Source organism: Carassius gibelio, chromosome B24, assembly GCF_023724105.1.
Source record: "Carassius gibelio isolate Cgi1373 ecotype wild population from Czech Republic chromosome B24, carGib1.2-hapl.c, whole genome shotgun sequence".
NCBI classification, from domain to species: domain Eukaryota; kingdom Metazoa; phylum Chordata; class Actinopteri; order Cypriniformes; family Cyprinidae; genus Carassius; species Carassius gibelio.
Window position 1 is genome coordinate 1,250,914 of NC_068419.1, and position 27,062 is coordinate 1,277,975.

General features: G+C 37.7%; 2 protein-coding genes across 5 annotated transcripts in view; both read left to right on the forward strand.

Moving 5' to 3' along the window:
- LOC128012985 (uncharacterized) overlaps nt 1-20,389 on the forward strand; it is a 32,210-nt gene extending 11,821 nt beyond the window's left edge. For 2 of the 4 annotated variants that reach the window (XM_052595647.1, XM_052595646.1), the window contains 6 exons: nt 14,954-15,018; nt 16,531-16,709; nt 18,668-18,822; nt 19,189-19,271; nt 19,402-19,610; nt 19,933-20,389. In XM_052595647.1, the coding sequence (XP_052451607.1) occupies nt 15,003-15,018; nt 16,531-16,709; nt 18,668-18,822; nt 19,189-19,271; nt 19,402-19,610; nt 19,933-20,118 (828 nt within the window). In that variant the 5' untranslated portion in view covers nt 14,954-15,002 and the 3' untranslated portion in view covers nt 20,119-20,389. Of the gene's footprint in view, nt 1-5,584; nt 5,765-14,953; nt 15,019-16,530; nt 16,710-18,667; nt 18,823-19,188; nt 19,272-19,401; nt 19,611-19,932 lie in introns of those variants that run through there. The other 2 variants (XM_052595648.1, XM_052595645.1) reach the window with 2 other exon arrangements.
- A 1,234-nt stretch (nt 20,390-21,623) lies between these two features.
- Nucleotides 21,624-27,062, forward strand: part of rheb (Ras homolog, mTORC1 binding) — a 9,876-nt gene continuing 4,437 nt past the window's right edge. The window contains exons 1-3 of the mRNA XM_052595656.1: nt 21,624-21,917; nt 26,274-26,345; nt 26,863-26,930. Of these exons, the coding sequence (XP_052451616.1) occupies nt 21,866-21,917; nt 26,274-26,345; nt 26,863-26,930 (192 nt within the window). The 5' untranslated portion in view covers nt 21,624-21,865. The remainder of the gene's footprint in view (nt 21,918-26,273; nt 26,346-26,862; nt 26,931-27,062) is intronic.

Below are 27,062 nucleotides of genomic sequence, written 5' to 3' on the forward strand. Positions count from 1 at the left end.
CTTGGGAGATATCATCAGGAAACACAGTGTTAGCTTTCACTGTTATGCTGATGATACTCAGCTCTAAGGCTGGGCGATATGACAAAAATCTCATATCCCGATATGTCATCTCATATCCTGATAACGATATATATCTAGATATAGTACCTTTTCTGTAAATTCAATCAATGTCTTGCCGAATCTCATTGAACTACTTTTATAGGTTTAGAGCCAGGAATACAAGTTGGTGAGCTCTTTCTGATTTAATGGCTGACCTTTGGCATGTTAGTGTTCCCATTTAAACTTAATTCCCGCTCCGAGGGGAACTTGTGGCAGGGATGCACAGGTATTTTTTATCAAACTGGGCCACTTGTGGGAAATGTGCCTCATTGTGCCTCCATCATTAAAGAGGATTTGTTTCTAGACATGCCTCCATGGTTTAGAGATTGAGCTCCTTTTCAATGGAATTTCTAATTGGCAGAGGGCCGTATGGCATTGCGTAGTTTTTTAAAGTAGCTGCTCAGACTCTTGTCTCTTATCACACACTTCTGGTTCATCTGTAGCAGCTGCAGCTGATGGAAGGAGGGCAGCCTCTGCTGATGCAGGTTCTCCAGTCCTGATATAGCTCTGTTCTTCATGTACTCAACCTTCTCCTCTTTAATATACAGTATGTCATCTTGAAACGAGGGTCAACAATGAAAGGCCATGTCAAGCAGCTCCTCTGTGGTTTGGTCATCATATTTGTCATTTAAATATTTCAGGATGCCCTCTTTGATATTAATGGTCAGCTGCGAGTCCTCATCCTGAGACTTAAGCACTTGAGTGTTAAAAAGTTGGAGGACTGGTTTCACGTACTGTAGGACACACTACTCTCCAGAGAAAGCATCTGTAAATTCCATGAGAGGAGTCAGTGCCTTATTCATGGACTCCAGAACATCCATGTCCTGCCAGGTTAGGTTTAGATGTCTCATTTTTTTGTCCGCACGGAGGACCTGTGAGAGCACTTTGTCCTGCTCTATAACCATCTAAATCATCTGTTGTAGGGAGCCCCACCTGGTAGGGGTGTTTGTAATTAGATGATGAGCAGGCAAGGGCAGTTCAGCTTGAACATTGGCCAGTTCACGTCTTCTCTTCCAAGAATTACAGAAGGCACTCACCAATTTCTTGCAGACACCAACTGCTCGTTCCACCTGGGGTAGTTTCACACTCCGCTCTGTGTAAAAAATGTAGGACAAATGTAAGATATATGGGTTTATTTATTACACTTCACAGCACAAGTTTGGTGTTTCCCACAGCATTTCATAGTGTTTGAGTTCAGTTTTGGAACTTCAGAACTGTTTTGCTTCAACTGTCACATACTGTAATACAACTGAATGCCCAATAAAAAGCTGTTCCCATTATTTACATATTTTTTTTGTTTCTGTTGTGAGAAATAAAACATGTGAAAGAAGTGACTATAAACCCATTGATACTGCATGTTAGCCAAGAGTCACTCTCACTATTCTTCTTAAATCACAGCAGAACTGCTCTGCTGCTCGCTGCACAGATTAGATGCAGAAAGAGGTGATCTAGTATTGAGGTTAACGCCACAGGACGAAAGTCCTCTAGATCTTTTTCTCTCACTTTTTTCAGAAGGGGTCATATAAATGATAACTTCCACATACTTGGTATCGTCTGTAAGTCTAATAAAACCTGAAATAATTTTGTTAAGGGGTCAGTTAGTTCATTTATACATATCTTTAAAACTCTGCCCTTAAGGCCATCTGGACCAGGCACTTTATAGGGCTTAATGCATTTAAGGGACCTTCTAATTTGGTCCCCTGTCAACCGAATGGGCGGCCCCACTCGAATCTTATCACTTATTTCTTCAATCTTATTCCAGTTGTCGGCTGCATCATATCTTCCATAAAACAAATTCAAATCATTAACCCATTTAAAACCATGCGTCCCTATAGTGATATCTTTATTTACATTTCTTGAGTCACGCCCCATCATCTTATTCAAGCCTTGCCAAGCACTCCTTACTGATCCTCTACCTTATGTTTGAAATCAATTTTTGCTTTCTGTATCATAATTCTCATTCGTTCCTTTTAAGTTTAAACCCCTCACGATTATTTTCACGAAATGCCCAATTCTTTTCTTTAAGGAGTTTCTTTAAATCTTTAGAGAGCCATGACTTATTATTTGAGTAGATTATAACCATTTTAGTGTCAATAACTGTTTCTTCACAAAATTGAACATAAGAGGTAATACAGTTTGTAGTGCAAAAACAGTCCTTTAACATGTCTTCTTTGTCCTTACTCCAAACCTGAATTCTCTTTTCCACTGGTTTATCCCTTCTAACAAGTTGTCTGTATTTTGGCAGTAGTTGGATAACATTGTGATCCGATCTGCCAATCGGTGATCGACATACTGCCTTGTATGCGTCGTCAATGTTGCCATAACATAAATCCAGTGTGCGTGAGAAACGGGTTGGACAATCAATATATTGTTGCAAGTGTGGAAGAGTCTCTCTCGAGTTTACCTTATCTCTGTTGGCTCATATAGTGGTAAATCCCTTAATATCCACACTATAATCTTCATTTAACCATGTTTCCGTAAACATGAGATTACTGCTCCTACATTCCTCCTCTTACATTTTTATCAGTTATTTCTCAGCAGGAGAATATCCAAAAAAAAAATTTTGACTGAAAGTCAGAGTTGAGCAGTAACTAGTTACTAGTAATTTATTTATTTTAATAATAATAATTTTTCAGTAACTAGTAGTATTACTAATTACCAATTATATTTCAGTAATAATTTTACAGTTACCATCCATAAAACAGATTAGTTGCTTTACTTCTAACCCTTTAAGTTCAACCACTATTAAAGCTAGAATGTCCACTAATGTGTTTATTTACAAAACGTTTTCATAAAACTGAAATTTAAATATATAATTTCTATGGGCTATACAAAAAAAAGAAAAGATAAAAAGACAAAATAAGATAAGGCTGAATAAGCTTATCTATAGCATGTTAAATGGTGGTTGCCTGTCTATGAATGGAACACCTCCCTAAGCTCACAGAAGTGGTTTGACCCAAGTCCTCAGCAGCCAATGACATTGACCCATTAAAACTGATTTTTAACCCGCACTTCACGCGTACTTGACATGTATTTCATGTGTATTTAACACGTGAAATACACGTTAAATACGCACTGATTTTTCTCATGTAAACAACACGTATTTAACACGTTAAATAAGTGTTGTTTACGCATGAAATACACGTTTTTAACGTGTTGTTGACACGTAAAAATTTCACGTGTTTTTGAGCCTTTTGGCCTTCCATAGGTGGTTGCCTGTCTATGAATGGTACACCCCCCTAAGCTCACAGAAGTGGTTTGACCCAAGTCCTCAGCAGCCAATGATATTGACCCGTTCCAACTGATATTTAACGCGTACTTCACGTGTATTTCACGCGTATTTAACACGTGAAATTATGGCAAACCATAGTAGTCATAAACGCCTGCTCGTGCGTCTGATTGCACACTGACATGTCAAAAACATGCGATTTAACAGCAAAATGCGCGTTCTTGGCTTGCACTTTGGAGTCATCAAAAACGCGTGATTTTGACGTGCGCTTGACGGCTATTACGGTAAGGCATTGCTGCTGCATACATTTTTTTTTTCACTCGGTCATAATGAGGGATGTTATGTCGTTTAAACGACACATTTTAATTTAATGTGGTTGAGCTTCATTAAAGAAATTGGTCTGATACACTCTCTTTTATAGATCAGTGGTGTGGTACAGTTTACATGAATGTTGTTCATTTTAGCTGCTATCTAAGGTTACCTCTGTAGCACCTATATGACCACCACGACATAACTCTTGAGAACGTGATATTATGTCGTGGCCACTTTTTCATGCGTAAACAAACCTGCGAGACCATAACAACACGGGATTGTCAGAGTTGGATTCAGTAATGTTTTATTTTGAATTAAGAGATTATTATATTATTTATTATATAAATTATATTATTATTTAATTATTATATTAACCATAGGACTTGGCTATCGTCAGCATTCAAATGAAGGTTATCGTGAATAAATGTTACATAAAGTGCATAATATAAAATAGGCCTACAAGAAAGATATTTGATCATTGTCTTGTGAGTCAATTAACTGATCGTCTTTTCCCCGTAATATTTCTATATTATTATAATAACCCTAATATAATTACCGGACCTTGCATAACAGGTACACTGTCATAGACAGGATTTTGGGGAGAAGGATCAGCACCAGCACCAGCCACAGTATTGTCATCAGCCACTGGCACAGCAAGATGTGAATTTGGCTCATGTTGACAGGGCAACTGAGATTGCACCCATGAAGCAGTGCGGTCATCATCGCATATAGCTACATTGGAGATGATGGACATAGCGTCTGCTTGTGAGAGATCCTCGGTCTCATTTCGCTCATCATCTGCAGATTCAATCTCGGCAGCGTATGAACAAGCATCACTGTGGGTCTGAACAGTTAGACCACCAGAGCGTGTTGGATGCTTTTAGGTGCTGAACGTGCAGTGGTTGGCTCAATTACAGTGCTTCCCGGGGAAACAGGGAAGCTCAAAAGCTCGAGAAATTGCTCACACTCAGGATTACTGTTACAGACAAGTTCCCAGTACTTGTCATGAGATTTCATCTTCTATAGAATGCATTTGAACACGTTGCTTCCAATTATGAACTTGTCTCTTTGTCCAGGCACTACAAGAGTTGGAACAACAAATTTAAATCCATAAACTTCAATCTCCAAGTTACACATACAATTTGGCTGAATTGTAAGGTCACCACAGTCAACCAGAACCACATTACTTGGAATTGCTTGAGGATGTGAAAGAATACTATCAGCTTGCAGCTTGTATTCACCCTCTCCACTAAGCGTGCAGGACATACTACCAGAATCCAGTGACCCCTTTAATGTTTATTGGCCACAAACTGTCACAGGAGCATAAAACAACTCACTCACCCCATCAACTCTCTGAGACCCCACATATAACACAGTTTTTACAGTTATTCACATTTATTTATTTATATTTACATGCAAACTAAACAAAAACAAAATAAAAAAAATACACGCCTAGTGAAGCTAAGAATTAAGGCATGCTTTTATTTTATTTTTCTCTTAATTAGAATTCTTTCGTGTTGTAATTTTCACTTTATTCTATAGTGTAAATTAATCAATCAATCCATTAAAAATATACATGCACGCATACATATCTAAATGTATTGTTTAGCCATTATGCCTCATCTTTGTGTGGTTTCATCTGAGAAGCTTCAGGGTCTGGATTAAAACAAGGGAAGAAATTCTGAAGAATGCTACAAAACAGCTTTGACTTGCATAGTATGGAAAAATACTATGGACTTGAAATGGTGGCAGAAACCTGCTTGTTTGCAAACATTCTTCTAAATTTCCTCCTTTGTGTACAGCAGAACAAAGGAATTGATGCATTGATGCACATGATGACACCAACAGTGGTATTTCGATTACATCCACTTCGTCTGCGTGAACGCGATCTCCTCAATTGCTGACGGCGACAAACCAGCGAGATTCAGGAAGTGTCCGACTTTAAAGGTCTTACTACAGCCACCTCTCGCCTAAATTTCAGGCGAGGCAAGGCACATCTCAAACATGCCTAAATTCCCAGTGAAATTCTTGTGAATCACGTGATTTAAAGTGGGTGTCATGCTGTTGGCTATATATTTGGCAGAAGTGCAGACGAGTTGGAGAAGCAAACTCGACACAAAATATGTGAGTATCCAATTCTTATTTTATTATTGGATTTAACTTTATATGATATTTGAAACATAAGATGTATTTAAGCAGGGATACTGTACAGATGTTTTAATAATATGGAAAGGCTACTATTCAGTCAAAAAATCTGCTGTCATTTATTATTTTATTACATCAGATTTTACATATATTTATGTCATGAGTAAAAAAAAAAAAATTTATGTAATGTGCATGCTCCAATGTGTAAGCAATGAAGCGGCAAATCATTTATTTGCTCTGGATTCCAAGAAGGTCTGGCTGCAGACTTGCACTTGCACTTTCAGACACTTGAAATTCCACTAGTGACATCACTTGCAGGCTTTATTTTTTATTAAGTTAAATTTTTAAATACTTTTTGTTTGAATTTTCCCAACATTTTATAACAGTAGCCAGGTGGCGAAGACAAGAAAAAATAAACTAAATTACAATGTCATTTGCAATCGCTACTTGCACTCTCTGCTACCTGTGACAGCAGAGAGTGCATCGTGCGTGTTGCCAATGGAGACAAGATGCTGTGGTGGTGATTAAACGATTAAAACTATAATTTATTACTATAATGTACAGGGTCCTGCAAGAAGAAGACATGACCGGCAAATCCGTAACATGTAGCCTATTGGTCTGCATTTCACATGCTTTTCTCTTCAGCAGCTTATTCAGCCAGATTCACTTGAACTTAACATCAGTTCACTGTTCTCTCAACTTAATAGAATGTGACATAAAACGTAACGTCATCACGTACAAAACCATATACCTCCAAATTAGTGTTGTCACGGTACCAAAATTTCAGTATTCGGTACCGACACCAGTGAAAATCCACGGTTCTCTTTACCAATTTCGGTACCAAAGCAAAACACAAAAATATGCTAATTAAAAAAACTACAAATAAAACCAATGCCATTCTTTATACTTATTTACAATTGTGTTTAAAGTTTTTCTACAAGTTATATAATTATGAAAAACAGTAAACAAGTTTCACCCAAATTGAATTTGTCTTTTAATTTATGAAATATAAACACATTTTATTTTTGGTAAATAAAGGGGATTTGCTATTAAAATTTAAACATGGAAGGAATATTGTGATTTATTTCTTTAAAAAATAAAGTTTTATAACTTTATTTTTAGTAGCAGTAGTAGCAGTATCACATACATTTTACTAAATAATAGTAATATTTCTAGTGCAATGTAGCGTATCAAATTTACCTTTAGACCTAATGAATGCATATCTGTCATTTTAACTGAACTTAAGACTGGTGGTGATGCTTAAGATATTTTTGGTCATTGAGGGTTTCTGTAAAAAAAAAAAGTAATAGATCATATTAATTATTATTAAAAGATAATACTACTACTAATTCTACTATCATACTAAAGTATATACAATGCACTATGAATTGATGAGCTGCTGGGTTCATGAATATTAATCACGTTGTCTGCGTTCGGTCAAACTGATTTGCTGAAATCAAAACAGGGACGGTACCAGATCAGCGCCAGCCAATGAAATTGGCATTTGCGCATTAGCTCCGCCCACTACCGGACAAACCGGTATGTCTTCTGCTTGTTCGAAAAATGAATATGAATAATTCTAAATGAACTCCATTATTTTGACAGGAGAAGACAACAAAGAATAGTTTACATATAGCGTGTCGATTTAGCGTGGTAAGACTCTCGCTTTCTCTCTCTTTGCATGTGTGAGAAACACCGCTATCAGTAAAGCGACTGTGAGTTGTGCGCCTTCACACAGAGTTTACAGAGCATCAAATACAGGTTCGCTGTGCGTCCATTGAGATGAACTGAAAAGTTCAGATCGCTTGATGGATAGAGAACGTCTCCGGTTACTATCGTAACCTCGGTTCCCTGAGAGGCGGGAACGAGACATTACGTCAGCTAAAACGCATATGGGAACTGTATAAAATCCCGCCGTGAGAGCAGTGAAGATAAGCCCTTAACGGAGTCAATCACCCCGACACATAAGCAGTACAGTTCTAGCCAATGGCCGTGTCGCTAAGAGTGCTTACATCTGATGCGGAACTAGACCAATGAGACATCTGCTCCGAGCCTAACAAAATTTGCATAATTTCAAGCAATGTATCCAAATCTGCACTAGACAGGGCAGACACAAAGCAATAAGCACTCAAGCATGAGAGTTAAACAGAGTCGACGGCGTTTGCGGTGACTACTGCATAAACCATATAATCCATAACACAGAGTTAGCAGCCATGGTAACTACTGTATAGCTGGTTATTACAGAATGAATAAAACTTAACTCACTGAAAGAACATGTGACGCTACAGAGGGTACATCCAGCTTGTAAAACTTGGCGATTGTGTTCTGGGAAGACCAGCCAGCAGCAAAACATAAATACTGGACAGACATACCTCTAGACCAGGCCCATCAGGAAGCATTTATATCGACCTTGCAGAATGAGCTCTGATGTTGAGGGGGTAATCCTTCCCCTGGCATTCGATAGCGTCCACGATTCAGTGAGAAAGTCTCTGTTTAGAAACAGCACGTCCCTTATTAAATCCACCAAGCACACGAACAGCTGGTCCGACTGACGAAAGGCGGCCGAGCGATTCATATACATTTGTAAAACCCTAACAGGGTCCCGGCGCTCTGAGCATCAACGTCATGTGAGGCTGATGGCTCAACAGATAAGGCGGGCAGGGAAACAAAACGGTGTATTGAGTGACTTCGAAACGAAACCCGGTCTCGGCCTGAGAGTGACATTACAGTCGCCAGGCCCGAAACCAATGCAATATCATTCACCCAAAACTCATGAAATTCTCCAAGGCACTTCGCCGAGGCGAGAGCAAGAAGCAAGGCAGTCTTCAGGGAAGCTCCTTAACCGCAATTGAAGCTAATGGCTCGAACGGTAGTAAGAGATAGAGTCCTCAAACCTAGAGCGAAATCCCACAGCGGCACGGAGGGCGGTCATGAAGTACACAATCTCATTGTTCCCCTGAGAAAACTGATTACCAGAGCGTGCTTACCGATCGTTTACCCGTAATCGGGGAACGAAAGCGGCAATATCGGTCACATACACCTTAAGCGTGGATGGTTTCAAACTCCTGCTATCCATACTGTGCTGTAGAAAGCGCAAAACATCCGACACGGAACAGGTCCCCGGGTCAATATAAATGTTCTCGCACCATTTTGTGAAAACTCCCCACTTCTGCGCGTAGCAGCGAATGTTTGATGATGCTCGCGTCTCTGTAAGTGTGTTTAACACTCGTGTTTTTGCTCATTAAGGTCCCTTCAGCGGCCACACATGAAGGTTCCACAGCTCGGGGCTGGGGTGCCATATTGTGCCATTCGCCTGAGACAGCAGATTTGCCTGAGGGGGATTCGCCATGGGGGAGCCATCACTAACTCTCTCAGGTCCACGAACCAGGGCTGATTCGGCCAGTTCGGGGCCACGAGTATAACTGACGCTTTCTCCTCCCTGATTTTGCACAACACAGGCAGAATCTTCACAGGAGGGAATGTGTAAGCCTGGCTTCCGGCCAACGCGATGTCAGAGCATCTCCCTGCAGGGGGGAGTGAGATAGCAAACTTGTTCTCGCTCATGGCAAACAAATCCACTTCCTCCCTCCCAAATCATTAGATCTGATTTTGGGTGAAGTCTCTATCTCCTTGAGGAATCCCATACCTCGAAAGCATGCTCACTCCACGGTTCAAAGTACCGGGGATGTGCGACGCTCTTATGGAGATTAAGTGTCGGTCCGCCCACAACAGGAGACCCACTGCCTGTTTGAATAGAGCTCTGGAGCGCACGCCGCCCTGGCGATTTATGTACGAGACCACAGACGTGTTGTCGGTTTGAATCAGTGTTTCCGCTCCCATTTCGACCGAAAGGCTTGCAGGGATATTAGGACACGGTTTCCATTATTTCAAACGGTTTATGTGCCACCGTCTCTGTGACTCCGAACACAGGCCCAGACGCACTGCTCCCCAGCCTAGATACGCGTTCGCAGAGAAAAGAACTCCTGGGCTGAACATATCCGGGCTGACGCAACTGTGAATGACCTTATGTGCTTGTGGACCGAAGACGCCCTCGGCGGAACTCGTTTTAGTTACAGCCAAAACTGTAGCGGCCACAATGTAGCAGACCCAGATGGCACACCGAAGAAGCCGCCGCCATCAGTCCCAGAAGCCTCTGAAATTCCCTCAGTGCAAACGATCTGCCCGGTCTGAAACAGCGCAGAGTCTATGAAATGCTCTAGAGAGAGATGGGCTCGCATCGCCATCGAGTCCAAACATATTCCCAGATATGTTACAGTCTGACTCGTAAAAACACGCTCTTCTGCATATTCACACGCAGTCCCAGCGTATCCAAACGGCGAAGCATTGTTTCCACGTGACTGATAGCACATCTCTTAAATGGGCTAAAATCAGCCAATCGTCCAGATAATTCAACATGTGCATTCCGCTCGATCTGAGGGGAAATTTCGCTCTATCGCTCTCTCTCGAGCAGACTGAGAACTTCCTGTCACAGAACAGGACGGTTTTGGGGCAAAGTCAGTGACGGAACCACGCCATTGAAGCTGGGAGGTCTGCGTTTGAATTGGAGAGAATATCCGTGGTGAATTATTCCCAGTAACTACGGTGAAACGCCCGGGATAGCCCTCTTACCGTCCATGAGATGACACCGCGGACGCCTTAGGTCTACAGCCACTGATAGCTTATTTTGACCAGAGCCCCACCCCCGCGAGGCTGGAAGCACTGGCGGGAGGGCGGGCGCGTCGCGTAATGGTGTGACTCTCTTGCGCCATCGAGAAGCCATTATTATCTTGGACTGTGGCTCTGCGCTGTTTGAGACAGGGCGAGTGACACAATGTTGGGTGCAAGAATTTGTATAAATGCTTCTATAGTAAAATTATTACTCACAAAAACATAGTTTAAACACATATAGCAACCGTCACCCATAGTGATGTGGGGGACATGATGCATGTGTTTTATGGTGTTGGCACTCTCGCTCCCTCGCGAGGCCATTATAATCATAGGTTGTGGCTCTGCACTGTTCTGAGACAGGGTGAGTGACAGAGTGATGAGTGTAGCTCGGCACAGTGGGCGCACGTGTGGTCCGTGTGAGGAACCCAGGCAGGTCCCACAGAACTGGTGAAGGTCCGAATCTAGCATTAGCATCCATCGGATGCTGAGAGGAAAACAGGGTGAGTAGTCCTCTAATGCAACTTCCACGATGACTTAGATAAAACTTCTAGCGTGAAGAAAGAGATTCTGATATGGGAGGCCGTTTGAGGCGAAACCCATTGAAAACGTGCGATACTCACTGAAACACTTGCGATACTCACTGAAACACTTGCGATACACACTGAAACACTTGCGATACTCACTGAAACACTTGCGATACTCACTGAAACACTTGCGATACACACTGAAACACTTGCGATACTCACTGAAACACTTGCGATACACACTGAAACACTTGCGATACTCACTGAAACACTTGCGATAGACACTGAAACACTTCGGATACTCACTGAAACACTTGCGATACTCACTGAAACACTTACGATACACACTGAAACACTTGAGATACTCACTGAAACACTTGCAATACTCACTGAAACACTTGAGATACTCACTGAAACACTTGCAATACTCACTGAAACACTTGCCACTGAAACACTTGCAATACACACTGAAACACTTGCGATACACACTGAAACACTTGCGATACTCACTGAAACACTTGCGATACTCACTGAAACACTTGCGATAGACACTGAAACACTTGCGATACACACTGAAACACTTGCGATACTCACTGAAGCACTTGCGATACACACTAAAACACTTGCGATACTCACTGAAACACTTGCGATACTCACAGAAACACTTGCGATACTCACTGAAACACTTGCGATAGACACTGAAACACTTGCGATAGACACTGAAACACTTGCGATAGACACTGAAACACTTGCGATACACACTGAAACACTTGCGATACTCACTGAAGCACTTGCGATACACACTAAAACACTTACGATACACACTGAAACACTTGAGATACTCACTGAAACACTTGCGATACTCACTGAAACACTTGAGATACTCACTGAAACACTTGCAATACTCACTGAAACACTTGCCACTGAAACACTTGCAATACACACTGAAACACTTGCGATACACACTGAAACACTTGCAATACACACTGAAACACTTGCAATACACACTGAAACACTTGCGATACACACTGAAACACTTGCGATACTCACTGAAACACTTGCGATACTCACTGAAACACTTGCGATAGACACTGAAACACTTGCGATACACACTGAAACACTTGCGATACTCACTGAAGCACTTGCGATACACACTAAAACACTTGCGATACTCACTGAAACACTTGCGATACTCACAGAAACACTTGCGATACTCACTGAAACACTTGCGATAGACACTGAAACACTTGCGATACTCACTGAAACACTTGCGATACACACTAAAACACTTGCGATACTCACTGAAACACTTGCGATACTCACAGAAAAACTTGCGAAAAATTCAGCTTTCACTTTATTAAAAATATTTTTTGAATGATTGAGCAAATTATTAACAATGACACAGAATAATCAAACATTTTATTATGGCACAACAGATACATTTTATGTCTAATAAGAGTATTATAAAACTGCTTAATTGTTGTAGGCTCATTTGGAGCATAGCCAAGCTCAGGTAAATCATTACAAAAATCACGAACCATGATACAATCTATAAAGCAGTGGTTTTCAACCTGTGGGTCACGATGGTATTGCAGGTGGGCCGCCAATTACTATTAAAATAAATAATAATATTTTTCATATATGTAAAAATCTCTAAGTCATGTCTAAGTCTAACATCATTTCAAATGTGTAATTAAATAACAAAAAATAAATATTAAAGTCCAACTGAACTCTAAATTGACCATATTTACTTTGTTTGCCTAAATTGATCGTTTTGTGGTGAACAATTCATCCATGCAAGTCAATCCACACACAAAAAATGTTTGGCTTCGTAATCTTTAATCAAAATCTAAAAATGCCCCTCCCGTCTGCACTGGAGGACCTTCCCTGATGACGTAGGTTTGACGGTTTTGGTGTCTGCTTAGCATAAGTAACCATGCCCCTCCAACTGACAGTAGACAGGCTGCCTGTGTGTTTGCGATCATTAACAGCGCGTGAAAGGAGAGATGGTGAGGACGGAGGTGCATTTTTGGTTGTGGCACTCACTAAACACTTTTCCCATTCCCTAAAATTTCGAGGAAGGAGGGATAACAGAGAGGTTACGGATGTGCTCGAATCACTTCACGCACAAATGCTTCAAAAATTGGACAGAACATTTAGAAAGAATGATCATTTCCATATTTTTATAAAAGCTCCCAAAAAAAAAGATCATTATTATATTTTCATGACATATGCTACACGGAGCTGAACTATCAAGATGAGACTTATGACAGATAAAATATGTTACTAAATAAATACACGATTGTGATAGAGAATAAGAAGCTGACGTCTGATTTCTCCAGCGGTCATATTTACCCTGTTTACTAAGGTAATGTTAATGCCTAGTGCATAGTCTTTACATCACTTATGAATATTTCTGCCTTGTATGCTGATTATAATCCACATGGGATCAAGTTATTTCAAACATTCGCTGCTGACTGAAAGTGAGTTTTTACCTCAACCTATTTTAAAAAGTCTTTAATGCTGGTGTTATAGCTGTGAGCTTTCTGAAATGATCCACGGCGCTAACGCCCTCCGGACACGGAGCTCCAACTTTGCTGGAGCATGCAGTTTTTGTAACATGGGAAATATGATTTTCAAAAGACAAGTTGCTTTCTAATATAACACCCATATTTCTGACTGTAGAGGAAGTAACAATACATCCGTCTAGTTGCAAATTGTGATCTACAAGTATCTGTGCAGTGTTTTTTGGTCCAATAATTAATATCTGTCTTATCCGAATTTAATTGGAGAAAATTATTTGTCATCCAATCTTTTACATTTTTAACACACTCTGTTAGCTTAGACAATTTAGAGGTTTCATCTGGTCTTGTTGAGAAATATAGCTGAGTATCATCAGCATAACAGTGGAAGCTAATCCCATATTTTATAATAATATTACCAAGGGGCAGCATGTATATTGAAAATAGTAGGGGATCTAGGACGGATCCTTGTGGTACTCCATATTTTACTGGTGATAAATTAGATGACTCCCCATTTAAATTTACAAAATGGTAGCGATCAGACAGGTAGGATCTAAACCATCTTAGAGCCTGCCCTTGAATACCTGTATAGTTTTGTAATCTATCTATGAGTATGTCATGATCTATGGTGTCGAACGCAGCACTAAGATCAAGTAAGACTAGAAATGAGATGCAGCCTTGATCTGACACAAGAAGCAGGTCATTTGTAATTTTAACGTGCAGTAAATAATATGTAAAGTTGTTTACATAAGACATATTGAACTTGACCACAGTTAATGATGTATTTAAACACACATCAAGGTAATTTAACAGCTTTAGCTTTTCGTGTCGCATCTCAATGAGGAAAGTGTATATTTTTACATTCTCAGCCTTGGTCATAGGTAAATATAAATAAATAATATTTTTTGATTAGGCCTATATAACTTCTTTTTTTCTTATTTTTTCAGGTCTCAGGGCAACAAGGTGTCATTTAAGATTAATATTTTTTAAATACATTAACATGAACTTACAATGAACAATATATTTTTACAGCATTCATTAACTTTTATTAAAGCTAGGTCTTAATCAATGAAAACGATTCAATCAATGTTTGACTTTACAAACATATTAGTAAATAATCCTGAGCTTAACTGAAAAATAAAATAAAAAACTTTGATGTAAAACAATTTATACTCATAAATTGTTAATAAAATTAGCAAATAGTTACAGCAAGAAAACGGGAAATAAAATTTTGAAGTATAAAGACTAAAATTGCATTTTCCTGTAAAACGTGCTATAATCTTTTCTTTTTTTTTTCAATGACAACTTTGAAAAATAGTGTAAGAATAATAAGTGCTATAGAAGTATTGTTTGTTCGCATAAACTACTGTAGCTAACAAATTAATGCAGTTAACAAATGAAACAGTATTAAGTGTTACCTCTAATTGTTGGTTGATAATGTTTTTCTGTTCCAGAGAGCTTATACAGCCAGAGGTTTCACCAGTGTACACTCTGTAGAAAACCATGGACCCCATCAACGGTGAGAGGAACTTTAAACTCATCATTTCAACCTAAAATAACAGTTCTGTGCCTTTCCATTTCATGTGAGACACAGATAGCTTAAAGAAAAAGGCTTGATCCTAGACTGGAGATGTCAGGAAGCTGTAAAGAGTTGTATTATATTGTTTTAATTTGATGCCATTGGGGTCAAATTCATTAATAATTTACCTCTGAACAGATCTAAGACATTGCAAGGTCAACCAAACAAATTTTAGAGTCTAAAAGCAACTGACTAAAATTTCAGTTCTTCTCATAATATTATGCTATAGTGTGCTACATGAAACCTTATACTGTATGTAGAGGCTGTACAAGGCTGTGTTTCCCAAAAGCATTGAGTTCATCGTAGAATCTATTGGCACCAGTGGTCTTTGTGATCAACTTGGCTTACAATGTTTTTGGTAAACGCTGCCCATGGGTTTGTGGGGACCTAGGAAATATTATGAAAATGGGCCCGCCAGTCTGACATAAAAGTTAAATTATATAACCACTATATAACAACTGCACTGAAAAAGGAATAAGCATAGGTTGACGAATAACGTCCTAATAACATTTTTTCAAATTTATTTTTTCAATGCAACACAGCCTTACAGCAGTCAAAGACCTCAATTAAGTGCATTCATATCCAGATAAGAAATATGGTTCAGTGTTGTATGACTTTTATTTTTAAATCTATTTACATTTACATTTTGGCATTTAGCAGATGCTTTTATTCAAAGCGACTAACAATAGAAGTAATCAAAACCAACCAAAAAAGCAACAATGTGTAATGGCTGTGATAAGTCTCATCCCAGGACAAGTAGCAAGTTTTGTTTTTTTAATAGATAAAATGAAAACAAGTAAACTTAATAGAGAACGTTAGTGTTAGAGGGTCTCTTTTTTTAAATAAAAAGAAAACAAGTATTGTAAAGAGTGCACGTGTTAAATAATCAAGTGTTTTTTTTTAATAGATAAAAACAAAATGAGTAAAAAAAACATTTATAACAATAAATTGAAAAGAAAAAGAACAGGGAGAGTTAGTGTTAGGGGCTCTTTTTTAATAAAAAATAAAAATAAAAGTAGATAGAATGGATAAAGAATTAAAAAGCGTTAGTGTTAGAGGGACTTTGATTTTTTTACAAGGAAAGGAATGTTGAAAGAACAGAAGAATAATTGAGAATGTCATGAAATTAAATTTGAATGTGTCAAAAACTAAAGAGATGATCATACATTTTATTAAGAAAACACTTGCACTTCAACGGGTGATCATTAATGACAAACAGTGTTTATGAATGATTATTGGTAATAGTCTGAGTGCAGTGGAACACAAGATCGATTCTGTGTGAACCACATGTTAACATATTTAAATGTATGAAAACGCTGAGATTCTCTCACAAACTCACAAATGAAATATTGTACTGTAGATCATGTAAAGCTTTTCTGTAAAACCAGAATTCAAGACAATTTACATGTATAATGTTACTGAGCCAGTTAGTTATAAACCTTGGTTTCTCAGATTCACCATGGGCCTCACAGTTCTTTCAGGATCTTCTTCCGTCTGCGGAGCGAACGGCTCTTCTCTATCATCTCTCTTATCTGTGTCTGGGAGGTTTCCCAAAGCTGGAGGATCTGATCAGAGGACAAGCTCTTGAAACACAGCAGCTGTTTGGATCCTCTGAATCTCTTATGATGAAGGTGCGACTGAATTCATCATCACCATCAATCTTAGTCAGTCGTGTCCAGTTTCACACCCAAAAATAAAAAGGCTGTCAGGATTTATTCACTCTCACATAATTTCATAATTAAAAATAAACTATTATTTTTGAGGAGTGAAAACGTCTTTCATTTCCCCCAGAGCTGCACAATTTATTTAAATAAAACTGAAATCATTGTGTTTACATGAGTACACCATGTGAACATTTCAAATAAAAAAAAATTATTGAAATTGTGCGCTTTACTGGAGAATGACAAGCCGCAAGAATTGTTTAAATTTCCAAATATCTTCAGTACTGTGACTCTCTGACACAAGGAAAAGTGTGTATTTCTGCTTTAACCCTGACATGGCACTAAGCACTTTTTCACGTCAAGACAGTTTTATACAATAAATGTGAACATTGGTGTGGATTTTAGCGTACACAGACTCAAGATTCAAGATTCAATATTTTATTCGTCACATACAAAATTATATATAGCATATATAACCAGCAGTGAAATGTGAGTCAGGTCCGCTCCATGGACAGCGCAGTTATTAAAGAAAACAACACAGATGAAAATATACATAAATATAGCTATGTAAGAATGAAATAAAAGTAAACAAAAATATAAGAATAAAAAATAAAAAAGATGTACATTGTAGAATTAAATATAGAACGTAAAATAATGTGCATGAAAGTAAACTGTAGTCTTAAATATTAAGATACAATGTGCAAACAGGCTGACACTGTCAGTGTGTCTATGTGAGGTAGTGAATATAGTAAAAAGATAAAGTGAACATTTAGTGGAGGCATGAGGATGTTAAGAAGCTGGTTTAGAGTTTAAGAGCCTGATGGCCTGGGGGAAGAAACTTCTCCTGAGTCTCTCAGTTTTTGCCATCAGGCTACGGAAGCGCTTACCAGATGACAGCAAAGTGAAAATATGATTACTGGGGTGGGTGGAGTCTTTGATGATTTTTGCAGCTCTACTTCTGCAGCGTTTGAGGTAGATGTCCTGCAGAGAGGGGAGAGCAGACCCGGAGATGCACTCAGCTAAGCGCACAACTCTCTGCAGGGCTTTGCAGTCTTGACTGGAGCTGTTCCCATACCACACTGAGATACACTGAGTCAATACGCTTTCTATAGCCCCAGAATAGAAAGTTTTCAGGATTGCCGGTGAGACCCTGAATTTCCTCAGCTGTCGCAGATGGTACAGTCTTTGCCTGACTTTATTAACCTGTGTTTGAATGTGAGTAGTCCAAGTGAGGTCCTCAGAGATGTTTACACCATGTCAATTTCTCTATCTCATCCAAGTATGCAGTCTCATTATTGTTGTGAATGAGGCCCAGAACCACAGTATCATCAGAAAATTTGATAATAGATGTGGAGCTGTGCGAAGACACGCAGTCACATGTGTAGAGAGAGAAGAGCAGGGGACTCAGGACACAGCCCTGTGGGGCTCCTACGTTCAGGGTGATGGAGCTGGAGGTGTACTGGCCTAGTTTCACCACTTGAGGTCTGCCGGTGAGGAAATCAAGGATCCAGTCGCAGAGTGAAGAATTCAGGCCGAGGTCTATGAGTTTGGAAGATAGCTTTATGGGGACTGTAGTATTAAAAGCTGGGCTATACTCTAGATCAAATCTGGGCTAGTCTTTTACTCTGATAGTCCTATATCATTGTTTGTGTGAATAAAAGACACACATAAGTTAATTGAAAATCTTCCACTGACTTCCATGCTATGGCCTATGAATTACTAAATATTGAGAAACATTGGTGTCGTTTACAGTAAAATAGCATTAATTCTCATGCTTAAATGTGTAGAAAAGTGCATTCATTTTGGACTGCAATCCAAACAAATTCCACACAATTATTTTTTTCAAAATGTACTGCTATTAAAGTGTTGCATCAACAACCTTTTCACAATTATTAAACGACTTGTGAATAAATGCTGTTTTGTCGTAGTGTGTCGTCATGTGTTCCAACCTGGACTCCTCTCTGTTCCCGATACTGACGAAAGTCACTGAAAAGAACAAACCCCTTTTGATTTTGGTGTACCTGGAGAAAGTCAGAACATGGATTCATGACATCATTAGAGCCGTGGGTGACATGGTGAAGAGGTGAAAACATTATCATGGAGACATTACTACTTCACTGAATAAAAAAAAATCTTGTTAAATCTCTAAACATCCTTATAGCAACTAACATTTCACTGAAGAGCAAAACTGCACAGAATTAGGTTTTTAATTGTTTTCACAATATACATGGTAGCAAATACCAAAAAAGTTCAATATAAATTTGAGTCTTAATATCTTTCATGATGTTTATTGGTGTGAGCAGTGCCGCTCTGAAACCTTGAAACAGAAAAGCACCACACAAAATATCAGCAATTACCCACATCGATGCATGCTGTATATAACACACGTGTACAGCTCTGACTATCAGGTCATTCACTGTGTTCATTTATCTGAACGCACCGTATTCAGGTATGAACAACACAGCCAAAGTGTGAGGATCTGCTTGTCTGCTGTGATTCAGGAGGAGTTAAACTGTTCCAGAACACAGCCGGGTGAGAAACTTTCTCATGAACTCTTTCATGATCTACTAAGACATTATTTTGGAAACACTTCTCTTTACTCTTGATACTCTATCAAGTTTAAATGGTCTAAAATCAAAACCATCTGATGTTGTTTGTCCAGGTGTGATTCCCAGTCCTGTCCATCTGAAGGACGTCCAGCAGTGTCTTACTCGAATCCAGCAGATTCTGCTTCAGCTTAAATTGTTCTGGGAGAGAGTGGGAGATAGTCTGTACACAATGAAAAACAAGACTTTTGTTGGAGAGGATCTCATTGAAGACCTGGATGACCTGAAGGAGGAGTTTCTGACCGCCATTGAAGCTACAAGAAAGGTAACATTACACCTTTGATCAGTATTCACATGTAAAGAAACTTTGATGGGAATAACTCTCTATTCTTTGTTGTAATAAATAAATAAACATTCCAAATTGTGGTAGGTCGGACGAAAATTCTGTCCATCTCAGAAGACCTGTATTTCAGATCTCTTCTCTGAACACAGAATAAAAGTCCTGAGAATAAATACAGAATAAATAATAAGTTGTACTACTTTCACTATGTAGGGAACAGTGAATGAGTGAGCAGGTGTGTGATTTTTAATCAGTGTTTTTTGACAAGATGTTTAGTGATTAATCTTCAGTGGTTTTGATCTTTTAGTACTGGAATAACTTTGGTGGATGCTGTCGAAGTGCACAAGGTGTTTTCAGCATTCAGTCTAAGGATGCGTATAAGTTCCTGGAGATCAATCCTTCTTCACTCTCAGAGGATGAACGGAAGATGCTGTACGAGTCTGTCATGGAGAAGCTGAATCAGATCACTCCGCAGTATTCATCCACAGAGTGAAACACAGAGATCTGACGCTTCCTCTCACACATGGAAATTATTCTTATAATGCATGCACATATTAATGCACACAGCTTCTATTGTCATTTTTGTAATGCATCTATACAACTCATCTTATCCAAGTTCATTTACAATACCATTATTTCTATTTCTGAATTGTGCTGTATCTCTTGTTAGATTGCTTTGCATTTCATTACGGTGTATCATATAATCATGTAATCTGGTCACATGACTAATGTCACGCAATAAAAATATATTACTGCACTAATTACTCTCTCTTAAAAGTACTGTATAGTTTATTACCTTCTAAATCCTGTATCAGCCTCGATCAGTTAAACAATACTAGGATAGACATGAAACTGCTTTTTTAATGTTTTCAGATCAATAATATAAAACTGCATAAATGATTCTTGAACTGACCAAAGTATTTAAAGAGAGAAGGTTACAATAAAAAATATTTTAACATTAGATGTTACATTTTATTGTTAAATGTACTCTATTGTTGTTTCATATAGAGTTGTTCTTTAGTGTATACAGTATTAGTGAAATTACTACAGAAATAACTGCACTTAAATAGAAATTAAGAGTCATCCTCTACTTTTTTAAAGGAAAAGTAATTAATTCTAATTATTAATTATTTAGGCTAATGGATTACATCTGTAACTTATGCCACACAGTAACATATTACAATTAGCAACAAAATATAAAATGAACTGTCCCATAAATAATTTTTCTATTTTCAAATAGCATTTTATTTCAGGCAAGGCGATAACATTTATTTTAATTATCTAGAATTTATTATTATTAACCAGCATGTTAAATATGGAAATGATTTGGAGATTTCCAGGAATAAAAATAAAGGATAAAGAAAAATACAAAAATAATACGGAACCGTTATGGAGGGCGAAACCTGCAAAAACGATAAATAAATAAATACCCAAATAAATAAGTAAATGTGTGCATAAATACACCCGTTTTTGTTAAAAGGATATGCAGTCAGTAAGATAAGTAATAATACTAGAAAGTAGATCAAAAATCAAGACAAACGCAAGAAACGATGATTATCAGTTAATAAGTTACTGATGGTTTTTGAAAATGAAAAAGTAAATGTAAAGGTTTTGTTGTAGGCTTGTCTGTCCAGAAGAGGGCAGCAGAGACCGACATTTAGGCTTTTTTCATGCACATCAAGAACCAGAGGGAAAAGACATAGCCACTCAACGTGAAAAAAAAAAAATATATATATAAATTTCATTTAATTGTGAGTTTATGTTTAAATAAAACTGATACGTTTCTTTGAAATCTGAGTTGATCATCCATCATCATATAATGTCTTTTGAAAGACACTTTTCAAGTCCAATAATTGTAAATTAATGCGGAGTCTCAAGATTGGCAACCACATTCATCCAATCACATGCGCACTTCTAAAATCGTCGAGTCCCTCTCAGCCAATGGTTGTGCGATTAACAGTGACGCGTCCCGCCCTCAGGCCGAGCTCAGCCAATCCGGCGCGCTCATTCTTGAATAGTTAACAGAGGCTTGCGGTGGGCAGTGACGCAGAGTCTGAGACTTTCCTCGTAATTTATCAACAATATTCGCATCTTTCAGCGGAACGGATTTAATACTTTTCTCCACTTCAATCTTCACGACATTGAAACGCAATAAAGGATCAAATCCATGTGATTTCGTTTGTTCCAAACCAGACGAGCCTTTTACATGTGGATATTGATGTGATAGGGAATAAATAAAGATGCCTCAGCCGAAATCGCGAAAGATCGCCGTCCTGGGCTACAGATCCGTCGGTAAGTGTCGTTGGCTTCATCATCTGATATTTCCCCGCATGCATGAGATTCGTGAATGTCATCCCATGCGCGCGCTGCATCCTCGTTAGCGCATGCATTTGAGCACGAGCTGAAGTATGCATGCTTTGTGACACATACGATCATAAAACACACCCTGCATCCTCGTGCATATTCCCAAACTTGTCTTTAGGATGTGAATGCTGTTCTGCATATGCACGCAGTCCAGTGTCACAGTGCTGATTCTGCATGTATGCATGCATTATGTTTCATGCATTTTCATTCTGTCTGTTCATATCTTGTATACACATGTCAGCATCTCTCAGAGGTCTGTATTCATTTAGAGGAGCTTTGTCTTATTTGTATGAGGTTTTCAATCTTTTAAATGCCACAAGGCCCCAAATATGAGCATGCGAGGAACCTCACCTTATATACTGTATATTCTAATGTATAAAGATACTATCTATTTAATATGTAGGGCATATTATACCAGCATAATATTATATTAAGAAAAATTATTGTTTGTGTTTATTCTATTTTGTTAAGCTTATCTACATACTATAAATGCTACAGTGGTTGATGCATTTTATAAATAGATTTTTTTTTAGTGGCTAAATAATATATTTAACCGATATATCGGCTGATGTTTGACCGATATTTTGAGATTATCGGCATCCGCCAACAACCTGCTAACTTATTTCATTTTCAATTAACAGTCAATATTAATAAATAATGCTTACATATACAAATACGTATGTGTGTGTGTGTGTGTGTGTGTGTGTGTGTGTATGTGTATATATATATATATATACATATCTATAACATATATTCAGTATAAATCAGCATTATATCTATTCTAAATTGTTGTATTGGCAATCTAAAAAAAAAAAGAAAAAAAGTTGAGTCGAAAACCAGCTAATATTGATAATAAATTCTTGGATAAGACATATCTGATCTAAAAATGTGTATGTGTTCTGTATAGATATTTAATGTTTTCACTGCACATATTAGAGGAATAATTCATCCAAAAAATAGAAATAAAGTTATTAACTAACCCTCATATCTGCTCTCAGATCTCATCTGTATGGTGTTCAGATGAAATAAAGAGAGGTTTGGTGTTTTGTTATGCTCTCGAGTGTAAATCTAAACTGAATGTGAAATGGAGAATTGGGTTTGAGAGCTGAATTGGAAAACTTAAGGAGTCTAGAATGAGTTCAGGAGACTTACATGTCCATTTTCATGTTTCATGGTGATTTATGGCTAAAATGTAAGAATCTGATCATTCCTATCAGCCCATTAGAGCTGGATCCTGATCTTCTGGATGGTATTTGTCATTTAGAGCAGATTTCTTCTCTCTGTAGTAAAGCGTTTACACAGAAAACATGTTTGCTGATGTGCGTGACGCTTGAGAGAACATGCCTTCATCACATCAGGACACACATGAGTGGAGATCAGTCTTTGGGGAACACTGGGTTCACACAATCACGACCAAACATTTAGCATGGATTATTCTTACGCACGCCACTCAGATTCAAGTCACAGTGAGATCCAGTAGGTTTGTTCACTGTAGTGTATGTATATTAATAAATAAATAAATCCACCATTTTTTTTTTTCTTTTTTAGCAGAATAAAATGAAAGTTGCATGTAGTTGAAAGCAGAAACATAAAGAAGGGTTTGTTATAAAATTTGGGTAATTGAGCAATTGACCACATTTTTCTATATTTCAGCTAAACCAATTTTTCAACTTTGGTCAGAGAAGCGATAATTTAATGCCACTTTTTCAGTAAATGGCTTTGGCACTTATGTATTTTATTAAATCAATGTATTTTTTTTTTCTTTATGTTGCGGACAACGTTTTTTTCAGTCTCCAAAATTTAGGTGCATCAGGTTTATTATAGTCAACTCAAATAAAATTTTTAAAAGCATTAAAAATGTTTCTTAAATGTTAACAGAAATTAAATAAAAACTTGACATACTACAATAACTAAAACAGAAAGAAAAATTAATAAAAACTATATAGACGCATATAAAACAAAACCTGTACATAAAATTAATAAAACATTAGCTAAAAGTAAAACACTAAAATTTAACTATTTTTGAAATATTAATAAAAACTAAGTTTGATTCGTTTTTTTCAAATTGTATTTCATATTTCAATTTGTTATATTTAGTGTTTTGTTAGATGTTCATACTACAAACAATTAAACTTTTTATTTTGTCAAATTTACCAAAACATGTCTTGTGTAGAATCTGACCTGTATTGAACATATTTAGTTAATGCATGCATTAAAATAAGTGTTTGATTTAATAAAGCTGTTAACTCTTATAAGGTCTTTTCAAAACAGCAGATGCATGTGAACTTTAACAGCAGAGATAGCATGATGTATGTTCAGACCTCTGAGTTTCTAATGATGGACTCAGTGCCTTCTGTGGAGTCTCAAACAGTCCAAATACTCCGATTTCCAAAAGCAAAGGAAATGATAGAAATGTACAGTATTTGTGCTGGTTTCAGACGAGGAGGATCTCTCTGTGTCCACTCCAGCGGTCACTTCCTCCCACATCTGGGCTTTGTTTGCGGGGTCACCCGGGGCCGATGGGAACTATATGTTCCTGATGCGTTTGCTCCTGTTTCACGCTCTATTTATAGAAGCTGATGAGGAAGGATGCTTGAAATCCGATGCGCTTCCATTAAAACGGAGAGAAGGCAGTGCTTCTGCTGCTCTCTAATGGCTTTACGATCGAGAAACGCTTGTAATGAACGACTCATATGTGATTTACAGTAGCAATGCCTTTTATAGACTCTTAGTTCATATTCCTGGTCTGATTATGAAGGATTCGTTAGTGAATGGAAAACAACATCACTACTTTATCTCTTAAATAGTTTTCTTTTTTGGTTGACATCAGCATTTGCTCACTTTATAAAGCTTTCATCCTCTTTCCATCTTTCAGGGATATTATTATAAATCCAATCATAAATATTAGGTTTTGCCGATTTATCGGTACCGATAACTGATTACTAGAGCGGTCAGTTATCGGTAAAATCCATACCGATAGTTTACTCCTCATGGAGATTAAAAAACATCTTGTTAGTATTTATATGAAATGGTAACATTTTACAGTAAGAGGCCATTTGTAATGTAAACTAAAGTCATGAAATGCTGCCATCTTTGTTAGTTTCAAAAGTTGCTTATACATTATAAAATTTTAGCATCTTTTAACAGTAGTTAATGGACTATGAAATTAATGAAGGATCAAGGTACAATTAGCCTAATATATTAATGTTTAATATTAATATTTTTTTAATTTAAAAAGTACAGTACATTTTTGACATAAAATAGTTTGATTTTTTTATTTACTTGTAATTATTTTAAACGACTTTAATAAGTAATTTAATAAAAATGCAATAAATTTGATAGTTAGTCAACTCATTAATGAATAAAAAAAACAATATAGATCAAGCATCATTTTGGAATCTGATTGCCACTCCAAGAATCGAGTCAGATTGTGATGGTTTAATCGGTATTTGCTCTGTAATAACATGTGAAGCCAATACAACTATCATAAATATCGTAAATATATCCATCATTGGAGAAATCATTGCTGTAGCCCCGCCTTTTGTTTTTACAGAGCCAATAAGCTTTTTTGTCAGTTGGTTAGATTTGAATGTGAGTGTTTATTTTTGAATGTATCATTTGAGCTCTGAGACAAGAGTTGCTACAATTGTTACATTTTATTCCTGATTCAAACGTAGCTGACAAAATTTAAATATTTAGAAGGTTGGACTTAAAAAATGCCATTTCAGAAGTGTCTAGACATGAATAAAAAGTACTTTGATAATGCCTTGCCTGATTTTCACTAGTTTCATCTAGTTTACGCATGATTTAGTTTTTGCTGTTTTTTGTCTGTTCTCATTGAAGAATCGTGTTTGGAATCGTTTGATCAAATGTGTGTCTGCTCTTCCGTTCGGAGCATCCCGAAGCTCCGGGGGTTTTCCCTGTGAATGAGAGATCACATTTACAAACACTGGATGTGGAGAGGAACTGGCCGTTGTTATAGCAACAGGCTGCAGGGCAAATCTGCCCACACACTCGTTTCTGTGTGTGTGTGTGTGTGTGTGTGTGTCCTGCGTTACTACCACTATGGCAGCTTCATCCCAAACGCTCTTCTGAATGGAGATGTGTTTCATCAGCAGGCATTCACACGCTTCACTAAATTCAGTGCAGGGGTGAAAATAAGAAAAATAATACTTTGCAATAAAAAAAATAAGCTTTTATGTGGCAGTTTCTTGATAAATTATGGCTTTCGCATGTGTATGCATTCTTTTCTGACTGTGATGATGGTGTGTTTCTGTGTTTCAGGGAAATCCTCCTTGACAATACAGTTTGTGGAAGGCCAGTTTGTCGACTCCTACGACCCCACGATCGAAAACAGTCAGTGAATCAGATCACATCCTACTGTAAAATGAATCATAATCATAATAATGCAGGGTTGAGAGCTGACACTCGATCTGTGATCAAATGAATACAGATAACATGCATTTCTATTGTACTTATGACTAGTCTGCTCAGATTTGTAGACATTATGAATCAGTTCGGTGATTGTGATTCACTGAATCATTTGGTGACTCACTGAACTGTGAGTCATTCGGGCGCATCTGATTCAATATGTGTAACATTTCAGATAGTTGTTCATTTATAACTTGAAGTTGAATGCAGCTGAATATTAATCAGAAATGCTTCCTGAACAGTAAATCATCATATTATTCTGATTTCTGAAGATCATGTGACACTGAAGACTGGAGAAATGATGTTGAAAATACAGCGGAGCATCACAGAAATAAATTACACTTTAACACAGATTCACACAGAAAACAGATGATTTACATTAGAATAATATTTCACATTTTTTCAGATTTTTGATTTGGTGTATTTTATGTATTTTTTTCAGCATTTACGAAAATGATCACGGTGAACGGTCAGGAGTATCACCTGCAGCTGGTGGACACAGCAGGACAGGTGCGAAACATTTGACAAAAAAATACTTCACAGCAATATCAAACGTTCAGGAGTCCAAAACCAGTGAGAATGCATGATTCTGAAGCACAATTTAATGCAGAAGCGAATTAAACCGTGAACTTTTGACACAGC